Source organism: Crinia signifera, chromosome 5 (assembly GCF_055691185.1).
Source record: "Crinia signifera chromosome 5, ASM5569118v1, whole genome shotgun sequence".
Taxonomy (NCBI): Eukaryota; Metazoa; Chordata; class Amphibia; order Anura; family Myobatrachidae; genus Crinia; species Crinia signifera.
In genome coordinates, this window is record NC_139221.1 from 216724390 (window position 1) to 216738008 (window position 13619).

General features: G+C 41.8%; 1 protein-coding gene across 2 annotated transcripts in view; it reads right to left on the reverse strand.

Moving 5' to 3' along the window:
- Nucleotides 1-1733: 1733 nt before the first annotated feature.
- TPK1 (thiamin pyrophosphokinase 1) overlaps nucleotides 1734-13619 on the reverse strand; it is a 551394-nt gene continuing 539508 nt past the window's right edge. For both annotated transcript variants that reach the window (XM_083188542.1, XM_083188541.1), the window contains one exon: nucleotides 1734-2432. In XM_083188542.1, coding sequence (XP_083044668.1) covers nucleotides 2302-2432 — 131 coding nt within the window. In that variant the 3' untranslated portion in view covers nucleotides 1734-2301. The remainder of the gene's footprint in view (nucleotides 2433-13619) is intronic.

Below are 13619 nucleotides of genomic sequence, written 5' to 3' on the forward strand. Positions count from 1 at the left end.
GTCACACTCAATGCCACTGTCATGCAATGACCATAAAATTAAACATCAAAACTATAAACAACATGCCAGGAATAAGTGGGTCATGTGATGTCTTGCAGAAGATACTTCATAGTGGGTTGTTTGGCGTAAATCCTCCGCTTACGTGCGGTAGCACCGCTTGGCTCCCGTTCGGATGCGGTATTCCCGAGCATACTCTGTAATACTCTGTAATACCGTGCCGAATCGGAGTGTTTCTCCCGCACACGCATGGTTTGTATGTCGTCCGTAAACACGCCCTGTTCTTAAAGAGTGAGTCCGTCCGAATGCGGAGGACACGTGGGCGTTTCTACGGACGATGGCCGCATGCGGCAAAACACCGTGGCGTGCGGACCGCTCCGTAAGAATGCGGGAATATCCGCACAGATCAGAATAAGGGCCTGTATGTGGAACTGTCCTAGAGTCTATAGATTCTGTTCTAACGTTAGTAATTATATTAAGATTACCTATAATATCATCATTACTCCAACTCCTGAATGGGCCTTATAAGACATTTACACGCCACTAGACACAAGGAGACTCCCTCTGGGCTACAGATTGTTCTTATCTAAATTATCAGCAGCAACCTGTAAGGCAATTCTGTCCCAGTGGATTTCTCCAGAAGTTCCGTCATTGGCATTGTTTCTACCTAGAGTATTATGTTTATTTCTTATGGATTGGCTTGAAATGTCTCGAAATAAGAATAAAAATGTAAAAAAAAAAATATTAACATATGGTTAACATATGTTAGTTCCCTTCCCTTGTCTAAACAAATTCCTTAAGATTTGCTATTGCTTCGACATCCTGGTAAAATTCAGAATGCCTCATAAAAGGTTCACCTCCTTTTTAATATGACTCACTTGGTTAATATATTTTGTCTATAAATACTTCAAGTGTTCCCTAAATACTCAATATTCATTAGTACTATTTACTACCAAGACAGTGGGTTCGAAGATCTGTTTACCAGGCTATTCTTCACTACTTTTCTTTTGCACCATTTCATACATTGTATATATTATAAATGTCATTGCAATTCTGAATATTTCATGATATTACTGTGATTTGTTTACTACAGTTTCTTTAATAAAATAAAAAAAAATTGCAAATCACCGTCAGTAAACCAACGCAGACACCAGTAGTGTATTCATCAATTCTGTGGTCTCAACACTAGATGGATCCCAGAATCCTGACTGGTAGATCATAGTATATCATTCACCATTCATTGTGCAGGGAGCTGCAAGTCCCCTGATTGAGTGGAACCACCTATGGTTATGGCATCTTTATAGTGATTAAAAAGAACAAAGTAAAGCTAGGTACACACTGGAGCAAAGGGCATTCGTTCCAACATAGGAACAAATGCCCTTGAGCTCAGATATTGCGTACACACTGGAAAGCATAAACAAGGTCACTGGCGATATCACTATGTTTGATGTGCAAACCTAGCGTCCATCACATGTGACCATAAGAGTGCTCAATCGCCCATACAAACTGATCGGTGTAGGTGATTTGTCCATAAAAAACTGAAAATTGACCTGACATTGACCAGTGTTTACCTGACTTTACATGGTGAGAAGATGGAGCCAAAAGTAGGGCACTTGTGTGGGACACAAGGTCTAATGCACAATACTATAATACAATGAACCAAATAATGTTTCCTAAAAGGTCTGTTTAAATCTAATCATTAGAGATAAAAATAATTCAAACTCATTGGTCCAAGCATCTTTAGGTACTTGTTCATGTTTATTATAGTAAAGATGCACACAAATCAACTATGTATTGTGTAACAAAACACAATAAAAGGCAGGATGTGGGAAACAATGGATAAGAATATTTCACAATATAGTGGTTTTAGCTCTCTATAAATGCAAAAAAGGCATTTTTAGGATAATGCATATTTCATATAGTAACACAACAGTCTATGAAGGTTATAAAGTGTAATTTCATAATGACATAAAAACCATATCATCGAGACAGTGTGCAAACGTCTGACAGATAAGACATACAAAAATGTTTTTAAAGCACAAAGTAAACCAGATGTCTACTTTTAGAAATACAGTATATCCATATAATATACAAGTCATGTAAATATCTGTACAAACAGTAAGTTCTTATTGCTTTGGCAAAACACTGGACAGACTTGATATGGAAGGTGTCATATTAATAAAGTTTGGCATGAAACAAGCTATTCTATTCTTTAAATGACTTTAATATATTGACCAATGCATTTGACATTTCTCAGCAAAATCCATAGAAGTCCTGCTATTGGGACCTTCTCCCTATTTGTTTTCATTCATCATTCTTTATCTGGATGCCCATGGTCCATATCAGAGGACTGTCCGTTTCCACTGTCACAATGCCAGTGCCATCATAGGTGTTTGATGTGCTGATCAAAGTTCCAAACTTCAACACTCCAGCCGCTGAAAAGACATAAGACATTAACTTTGAACTATCCCGTACTTTAACAAGAGTGGTTTTTGCACTGAACGCTTCATTTATTTTACTTGAACTGGACATGCTGAAAGGACATTCCCATATTATCAGCAGTGGACAAAATGTTCAGCAAGCAGCCTGTCTTCATGCTGTTTTATTGCATTGCTGTGTGAAATGACACAACATAACATTACATGCTGCTCTGAAATTAGTCTAACAAACACCGTTGTGCTCAAAATAATTTAATTTTACAATTTTTAAATGAAGTTGTAAAAGAGACCTGCCCAGACAGTTTATTTTAGTTAAAAAAACACAAAGTGACCAAGTGCAGATCTATCTCCATTCTAATTAGCTGCCTGCTCATAAAGGGGTACTCCGTCCTTGTAATACAACCTGTAAAAACACACAACATGAGCAGCGCATATTGGTAATCCCATTCTGAATAAGCGCGGCTCATGTTGTGTGTTTCTTTAGTTTATTTTAGTTGACACATCTCATTCTTATTTTTACAATAATTAATGATGGTAACAAGTGTCTGTGATCCTACAGATATCACGGTCAGGGGCTGGCTGGCAACTTTTAGTCTGAGGGGCAAATGCAATCAAGTGGCCCTGGCCTGGAGATGTTCTCCATCTTTTTAATTGGTCCTGCGCCCCAATGTGTAGACAGGAGACGAAGCCATACTGTGGATAATTGGCCACCGGCGCTGGCCAGATCTGAGTCAGCATGAAACATGTGCATAGCACAAATTTGCATGTGGTGCGCTCCTGACAGCAGTGTGGGCCTGTGCACAGAAGGCACCAGCCAAGTGCTACCCTATGCCCATCACTCAGGTCTCCCTCGGCCACTGACACATGGGGGAGACACGACGGGAAAGGGAAGGTAGAGGAGGAAGGTCTAAAGTTCTTAACTTTTTCCTTCTATAGTGATATGCTTTGGTGGTGCTTGCTTCTGTGTAAGGGAGGTGGATATGCGTACCATGAGCGCAGAGGTGGTAGGAGACTGTTCTCTCTGCCTTCCTGCTGTGTGTAGAGCTGCCATCAGAAATTGTGGGGCCTAGGACTGACAAAATAGGCACCCCCCCACCTATTGTTACACAAAATATTTTAGGTCACATATGAAGGCACGCAGAAAAAATGTGTAGGGTAGGGGCGTTGATACATATTAGTTCCAATTCCCATTACACCACATACTGCGACAAGTAGAGCCCCTTAGACACACTGCACCAGGATATTATGCCAAATGCTGTAATGCCAATTACATATTATGCTACACACTGTAATGCCCATTACATATTATGCCACACACCAGAATGCCTATTTCATATATACAACACACCGTAATGCCTATTACACATTATAACACACTCAATAATGCCTTTTACACATTATGCCACACCAAAATGCCTTTAACAAATTATGCCACACACCTTAATGCGTATTATACATTATGCCACTGCAGCTTACCTACATGTTCGTTGCCAGAAGTTACATGCATGTTGCCATGAGTTTCTTGCTCAATGCAAGGGGTTACATGCTCATTGTCAGGAATTACATCTCATTGCCTGGGGTTTACATGCTCCTTGCCAGGGGTTTCATGCTTATTGCCAAGGGTAGGGGTTAAATGCTCCTTGCCATGGGTTTCAGGCTAGTTGCTAGTGGTTTCATGCTCATTGCGATGGGGTGAGAATTAAATGCTTGTTGCCAGAGGGAGATACATGCTCATTGCAATGGGGGAATACATGCTCATTGCCCAGGGGGAGTTTCTTGCTCATTGCCATGGGGGTATACATGCAAGAGGGAGTTACTTGCTTGCTCGGTGCCCAGGGGGAGTTTCTTGCTCTGTTCCATGGGCACAGACATGCCAGGGGGAGTGATTTGCTTGCTTAATAGTGCCGGGCCATGGGTCCCCTGCTGCTCCCTGAACGCGCGGTAAAACACATAATCTGACAGGGAAGGGGAGCTGCGCAATCCTCGTCACCGCTCCTGGAATCTGCAGTTCTGGGTAACACTGGCGCTTTGCGCTCCCTTCCCCTGTCAGATGCTGTGTGTGTGAGGCAAATGGCGAGCAGCAGGGGACTAGCCCTATTAAATGACATGCTGCAGGTGGCCCTGTAGCAGAAAAACTCAACTGGCCCTGGGGGCATGTGGGCATCCTGCCCCCCATCCCAACCCGCCACTGATCACTGTACTGGATTAAATTGATGAGACGATAAAATAACACTAATTACAACCTATTGGAAGGTGTAGATTTATTATTGCAATGCTTAAGAGACCTAGGAACATTTTATGTGCCATTGACTCGTCTCTTTTCAGTATATAAATCTCCTTTTAACAGAAAGAAACCATGGGGAAATCCATCATCACTTTGAGGGATGGGGGACCCTTGGCCCTCCAGCTGTTGCAGGCCATCCCAGCATGCCCTGCAACAGTTTTACCATGTCCAACTAGCTAAACTGTAGCAGGGCTTACTGGGATGTGTAGTTCAACAACAGCTGGAGGGCTAAATGTCCCCCATCAATGCTGTAATTAGTCAAACACATGTCAATGTCACAACTGCACCACTAAACTAGGATGAAGGTCTGATTCACCTTGCAGTGCCAGGTTCCTAACAGGAGATTGATCAAAGTTTGTTTCAGATAGATATTGAATATTTGTATTGATTATCTTTATCTCAGTGTAAGATCTGTGTATACTTGTCTAGTATAAGAGGTATGTGTTTAGATGTCCAATATATAGAAAATGGGCAGGATCATGAACATACTGTATACTGTTCTTGTTGTACTCTTATTACAAACGAAAACATTATTATGAACGACCTCCAGATTGTGGGTGGGATATATCAAGCCTTGGAAAGAAATAAAGTGAAGATGCCCAAAGCAGCCAATCACTTTTTAAAGGCCCTCATACACTCAGGGCCGCCAATAGGGGGGTACTGTGGGTACAGCTGTCCCAGGCCCCGGCAGCTCATTTTGCCCACTGCAAACCCCCCCCCCCCCCCCAACTGCCTCCGCTGTGCTCGGTGTGCTGAACAAAGCAGGTCCCGGGGGGCAGGCTTATTCAACCCAGGATGCCGATGGGCAATTAAAATGCTGAACTGGCTTTTGAGCCAAGCAGAGCTCACGTACCGGTATCCAAACAGAGCGGCTGTCAGTACCCAAGATCTGATTGGCTCACCAGCTGGTGCTGCATTTTAATTGGCTGCCAGCATCCTAAGTTGAAGACCTCCGGGCTGCAGCTCAGCGGAAGAAGAGATGGGTAATGGAAAATGAGTCCCGGGCCCCAAAACTCCTGATGGTAGCCCTGCGTACACTATGCGACTTATCCGAGGGGAGAAATCACAAATGATCCCTCTTGATCCACCTGGCAGCTTCCCAGGCAGCAGGGTTGCATACAATACATATTATATGGTCCTTTTGCGTACAATGTATCATATGCAAGGCCTACGGGATCCAATAAATATATAGTGCAGGACTCCGGCTCCAATCCAATGCACACAGGTCCAGGCATCGGACATGCGATTTGCCACTTTTCATCTGATTTCTTAGCCCAATCCATCGGAATCAGATGAAAAGTGCCAAAATTGCACTAATATATGGGGGCCTTAAGGGTTACTTAATGAAAGTGCTAGCTGAATGACAGAAGCTAATTGGTTGCTTTGGGAAACTTCTCCACCTTAACTTTTTCCAAGGCGTGATGCATCTTCCTGTGTCATGTGAACATTGATTTATCCATGGTTGTTTTTTAATTCTTCTTATCACATGCTGCATATTCCTATACAACACAAGTAAAAAGGACCAGCCTTGTACAGCATATATGTTATTTAGCCACTAGGAGGCAGAGTTTACCTTCTTTTGCAAGTCACTTTACAGCTCACAAAAATGAATGCCTGAATACATTTGATATTGCACACAGAAAATAACTGACTTCTTAAACCACGTCCCTGTCACTATACTACATAGCACCTTGTATATCCTCACAGTGACCTCAATGATTGCTCAGTCTGATTCAACAGTGATCGAGAGGAACATACTTTACAAATTTCCTGACTTATTTATGTTATGACTCCTCTATCCCTACAGTATTTATTATTATTTCAGTCTATGTATAAGGAAACAACAACCCTGCAGTACTCTGAATTGGTACTTTGGATTTTGGAACATAAAACAAACAGTACTAAGAAAAATAATAAACTAAAAATAAAAAAGAAATAACAGTTTTTATTACCATACACAGCACAGTGCACTGATCAGAATAACTATTTGGGCACATTCCCTGTTGACTTGCAGAATATTTGAACAGTCTATGCATTTTTTGTGCACATTAAGACCACTTTAAATATAAAGTACACACATGTACAACATACCTCCCAACTTTAAGGGAGACGGAGGAGGGATAGATTGTTGCGTGCCAAAAATGACGGGGCGTGGCCTATACTCGCGGCTCTCCCGCGAGGTCACGCCCCCGTTTTGCCGCTATGGGGGCATGACCCAAAGGCTCCGTGAGCCTCTAGCCATGCTTCCAGCCCCCTGGCTGCGGAGATAGACGCTGTGCACATGTGCAGCCGACAGGGGGGACTCCCAACAGCCCCCTCGCCGCGGGACACTGCCGGCCACGGGAGGGATGCGGGAATGTCCCCGAAAACCAGGGCATTCCGGCGGTTTTCGGGACTGTTGGGTGGTATGGTACAACTATTAGCTGAGGACACATTCAGGAGCCTGATTAAAGGTTCCAGGTACCCTAGGCAAATATACATGTAGCTTCCCTTGTAATGCTGCAAAACACACATGGACTGTATGGGTGCTCAGGGGCTCGCCATTCATACTGCCCATGTGCATGTAAGTACAGTAGGTCATCATTTATGGTTTTTTTCTTTTTCTTTCCTATTTCAGGTACCTTAGATCAAAAGAAGGTTATATATATATATATATATATATATATATATATATATATATATGGGTATTTAATAAAATGCTTAACAAGTGTTTCAAGAGCTTAAATTAAGCTTCACAAAGCTTCAAAACTTATTTGCATCATCATAAAACTAGATGCACTTATTGAGGCAATATTGCTAACCACTGTGACACCATATTGCCAATAAGGACCCATGTATAATTATAAAGATGTAATCATTGTTGTGATGTTTACTTCTGTTTTCAAGTGCATGATTTGTAGACTTCCTTCCATCAGCCATCTGTTTTTTAGCACTAAAAAATACTAATTATGAAAAGTGTTAAATACACAACATGATTCTTAACCTCTGGCGTTCAACATCCACAATGTATAAAACCACATCCCTGGGCCTCATTAAAGCCTTGCAACTGGAATAATGTTTTGAATATGCGGATTCAGCAAAAAGGAGTCCAAACAATTTAGATAAATCCATCTTGTGGCCTAATTTATAGTCGTGAGATCTGCTTAGTCAGCAGGAGCAATCTATGAAGATGTTTTGTCAAATATTAGCCAGGTGCAAGCTGTGTGCTGCAAAACTGCAGAGCAAAGCTACATTCACATTGTGCTGGCTGAAAATGGTTAATAGAGAAGCAAAGAATTTGTTAGTACCAATTTCTATGAGGACAATTCTAATAAATGCAAAGGGCCCAAAGTGTCATTGCCCCAGCATTTCAATTAGGCAGCAGGACCTGATTTTGCACATTTTCAGACCAAATGCACACTTTTCAGTTCTGGAAGTAAAAAGTGCATCAGCTACAGCGATGATTCATAACAGCAAAATCATGTTGTAAAACAAACAGTTTTACTATGAAATGCTGCTCAATCACTGACATACAATCCATGTCACACAAATTATAGGCAACGTGGAGTGAACTGTGGAACAAATGCGATGAGTGTATGGAGGAGGATCTATATGTAATAGGGCTGGGAACTGTGGGCCTTATTCTAGTTCACTCTTTCTGACAAAATCCTTCTTAGAGGGACAAAACCATGTGCACTGCAGGGGGGGGGGCAGATGTAAAATGTGCAGAGAGAGTTACATTTGGGTGAGTTATTTTGTTTCTGTGCAGGGTAATTACTGGCTGCTTTATATTTACACTGCAATATAGATCTCACTTTGAAGTAAAACCCCACCCAAATCTAACTGTCTGCACAAGTAACATCTGCCCCACCTGCAGTGCACATGGTTATGTCCATCTAAGAAGGATTTTGTCAGAAAGAGTGAACTAGAATAAGGCCATGTTTGGGGAGAATAAGAGGAGTGCATTTGTAGGGCAATAATCTGGGCCTGATTCAGATGTGGCTGTAGGTGTTGTCACTGCGGCTTACATAGAAGCAGGAGTGATAGCACTAATAGGGTAATGCAGCTGGAAGCATTATGCCTACTCCTGCTAGAATTAGTGATACGAGCTGCTTCCTAGGATACAGCATCCAATCACCTGTGACACTATCAGTCAGCTGCATGACCTATGGGATTTAGGCTACCGGCTGCTCCAGATTTAACATAGCCAGGAAATGGCCGAAGCCCTCTCCCAAACCAGCAGATCTTAAAAAAATTATATATATATATATATATATATATATATATAGAAAGACAGGGTTCCAGGAACAAACACGTCACTGCAGCTTACGAAGGTTCAGTAGTTTTTATTCAGACCTCGACGGGCCGTTTCGGTGTAACCCACCGTTTTCAAGAGGATACAGAAATACATACACATACCATTTAAATAGGACCTCTTGGCGCCATTCTCAACTAATCACCGCCCTGACACTCCTCCGTGCCGCCCCGTGCACACAGGTGCATCGTTTAGACGTAAGCGGCTCACACCCGCTGTTGTCATCACCATGGCAACCTGAACGCACATCGGACAGTCAGGAGAACGCGTCATCATTCCCCGCCCCCGTCATCCCGTCAGCTCTAGACGCACAAGAAACGTGTCAGCGGCTCTCACCTGCTTGTACACGTTCCTATAGCAACCAGTTCCGACAAGGTGACAGAGCGTGGAGCGGCAGCTAAAGTAGAGATTACACCAAGATTAACCTGTACATTACACCATTATAAACATTAAAACACTACATATATATACATAATTAAGACACACATTAAAAATTGGTCTCAAGAATGGATAATGCCTTAGACCGTACAATGCAGAACAGCGCTGCATATTTGGAAATACTGAGACAGAATTAAGACATGTGAATCAATCTACTATAAATGGAAACACTCCATAAATTGTGTAACATTCAAATGACCATATAATCTACATAAACATGCTCCACACTATTCTCTCATTTAATCCATGTGGCGAGACAGTGTTTAATCTATAGATCCAATTAGCCTCTAAACGTAATAGTTTTTTTACCCTGTCACCACCTCTATTCGATTCAGGAACATGATCAATGATCTGATATCTCAAAGATTCAAGGGAATGCCCCTTTTCTTTGAAATGTATGGCTACGGGTTGATCTGCCTTTTTGCCAGCTAATGCTCCTTTAATTGATGACCTATGTAAGGCCATACGTTCTTTAAATTTTCGCGACGTCATCCCAATATAGCATAAGTTACAAGGACACGTGATCATGTATACCACGAACCTTGTATCACAAGTCAACACATGTCTGATTTTAAACAATTTCTGCGAATGGGGATCTTGGAATTTATCGCCAGTCCGCATAAAACTACATGTGGTACATCGGGGGCATCTGTAGCAACCAGGTTTTTTCACCTGTACACTACCAGATGCTGCTGACTGGAACCCAGTGACATCTGTATGAACCAGAATGTCTCTTAGGTTCCGTCCCCTGGTATAGCATGCTAAAGGACTTACTTTTTTAAACACCGGTAATTCTGGGTCAGTCACTACAATCGGCCATAGGGCCTTCGTGGCAATGGGTATCACAGTACTAGAGGAATCGAATTTTGATACAAATGGGAACACATTATCACTCTTCTTTTTTGTAGATTTAAGTAAATCGTTCCTATTGAGTTTAAGGGCCTTCTTCTTAGCCTCCTCTAATTCACATAGGGTGTAGCCTCTCTGGTGGAATCTAGAGATAACTCTATTCAGCTCTTCATCAACAGTTGATCTGTCACTACAGATCCGGACCACTCTAACCATTTGCGAGAATGGCAGGCCCTTTTTCAGGGGAGGGGGGTGATAGCTACTGGCCAGTAACAATGTATTTCTATCAGTAGGCTTACTAAAAAGTGTAGTACTGATTCTGCCACCAGATAGGGAGATAGATACGTCCAAAAAATTAATAACACTGTTACTAGAGATGTAAGTAAACTTGATCGGTGTGTCAGCTGCGTTAATTTCTGCCATCATTGTCTCAAACAACTCCACTCCGCCATTCCAGAACATAAACAGGTCATCTATGTATCTACAGAACGTCCGGATGTGCTGGCCAAAACGATGTTGAAAAAAATACTTTCTCTCAAACTCAAACATAAATACATTAGCGTAGGCCGGAGCGACCGCTGCTCCCATCGCACACCCGGACGTCTGTAGATACATAGTGCCATTGAAAATAAAGTAATTTCTTGATAATACCAATTCAAGTAGTGTCATGTAGAGATCAACATTGAATTCAAAACCATCGAGACTACTTAAAAAGTTTCTCATAGCTGATAACCCCTGTTGATGTGGGATAGAAGTATATAAACTCGACACATCCATCGTGCACATAATAGTGTGCTCCTTTATGTCATCACTTTGAGAAATGAAATTGAGAAATGCTGTCGTATCCTTCAAAAAAAGTATCTATCTCCCTATCTGGTGGCAGAATCAGTACTACACTTTTTAGTAAGCCTACTGATAGAAATACATTGTTACTGGCCAGTAGCCATCACCCCCCTCCCCTGAAAAAGGGCCTGCCATTCTCGCAAATGGTTAGAGTGGTCCGGATCTGTAGTGACAGATCAACTGTTGATGAAGAGCTGAATAGAGTTATCTCTAGATTCCACCAGAGAGGCTACACCCTATGTGAATTAGAGGAGGCTAAGAAGAAGGCCCTTAAACTCAATAGGAACGATTTACTTAAATCTACAAAAAAGAAGAGTGATAATGTGTTCCCATTTGTATCAAAATTCGATTCCTCTAGTACTGTGATACCCATTGCCACGAAGGCCCTATGGCCGATTGTAGTGACTGACCCAGAATTACCGGTGTTTAAAAAAGTAAGTCCTTTAGCATGCTATACCAGGGGACGGAACCTAAGAGACATTCTGGTTCATACAGATGTCACTGGGTTCCAGTCAGCAGCATCTGGTAGTGTACAGGTGAAAAAACCTGGTTGCTACAGATGCCCCCGATGTACCACATGTAGTTTTATGCGGACTGGCGATAAATTCCAAGATCCCCATTCGCAGAAATTGTTTAAAATCAGACATGTGTTGACTTGTGATACAAGGTTCGTGGTATACATGATCACGTGTCCTTGTAACTTATGCTATATTAGTAAGTAAGTAAGTAAGTAAGTTTTATTTATATAGCGCACTTTCTCCAACAGGACTCAAGGCGCTTTACAGACAATAAAAATAACAATGCACATACTGCAATACAAAGGGTTATCAGTACAAGGAACAGGCAACAATGGCAGTACAAATGTACATCACACATACAGATATGCACAAGACGCATTCTAATAAGGGACACGGACATGGGGAACATATTTACCGAGCTGTGCAGTACCCAGGCAGCCATTCAGCGGCGCCACATGGTGATTGCACAGCCAGTAACAGTACTGATATATATAAACTAGATGTACTCTAATGAGGAGCACAGACATGGGGACCATATAATTACTGAGCTGTGCATATTGGGATGACGTCGCGAAAATTTAAAGAACGTATGGCCTTACATAGGTCATCAATTAAAGGAGCATTAGCTGGCAAAAAGGCAGATCAACCCGTAGCCATACATTTCAAAGAAAAGGGGCATTCCCTTGAATCTTTGAGATATCAGATCATTGATCATGTTCCTGAATCGAATAGAGGTGGTGACAGGGTAAAAAAACTATTACGTTTAGAGGCTAATTGGATCTATAGATTAAACACTGTCTCGCCACATGGATTAAATGAGAGAATAGTGTGGAGCATGTTTATGTAGATTATATGGTCATTTGAATGTTACACAATTTATGGAGTGTTTCCATTTATAGTAGATTGATTCACATGTCTTAATTCTGTCTCAGTATTTCCAAATATGCAGCGCTGTTCTGCATTGTACGGTCTAAGGCATTATCCATTCTTGAGACCAATTTTTAATGTGTGTCTTAATTATGTATATATATGTAGTGTTTTAATGTTTATAATGGTGTAATGTACAGGTTAATCTTGGTGTAATCTCTACTTTAGCTGCCGCTCCACGCTCTGTCACCTTGTCGGAACTGGTTGCTATAGGAACGTGTACAAGCAGGTGAGAGCCGCTGACACGTTTCTTGTGCGTCTAGAGCTGACGGGATGACGGGGGCGGGGAATGATGACGCGTTCTCCTGACTGTCCGATGTGCGTTCAGGTTGCCATGGTGATGACAACAGCGGGTGTGAGCCGCTTACGTCTAAACGATGCACCTGTGTGCACGGGGCGGCACGGAGGAGTGTCAGGGCGGTGATTAGTTGAGAATGGCGCCAAGAGGTCCTATTTAAATGGTATGTGTATGTATTTCTGTATCCTCTTGAAAACGGTGGGTTACACCGAAACGGCCCGTCGAGGTCTGAATAAAAACTACTGAACCTTCGTAAGCTGCAGTGACGTGTTTGTTCCTGGAACCCTGTCTTTCTATGATTATCAACAAGGGCACGCAGCGCCAGTGTTTTGGATGAAGGGGAGTGCCGGTCCATGTGCAGATATATATATATATATATATATATATATATAGTTGCAAGAAAAAGTATGTGAACCCTTTGGAATTACCTGGATTTCTGTATAACTTGGTCATTAACTGTGTTTTGTTCTTCATCGTATAGTGGGTACACACAGTGCGATTTTGCTTGTGAAATTGAATGGTAGGCAAAATGCATTCAATTGGACTATATACTGTAATACAGATCTGTTCTATATAGTCTTGCCTGACAAGATTATTTTTCTATTCAATTTACACTGCACGGAAGCGCACATTAGGATAGAATCTGCATCGAATGTAGAAAAACTATTCAATTTCTATTGGACTTTGCTTCTATAAGAAAAACCGAATAGTAGAAAATAGTGCATATCTCATC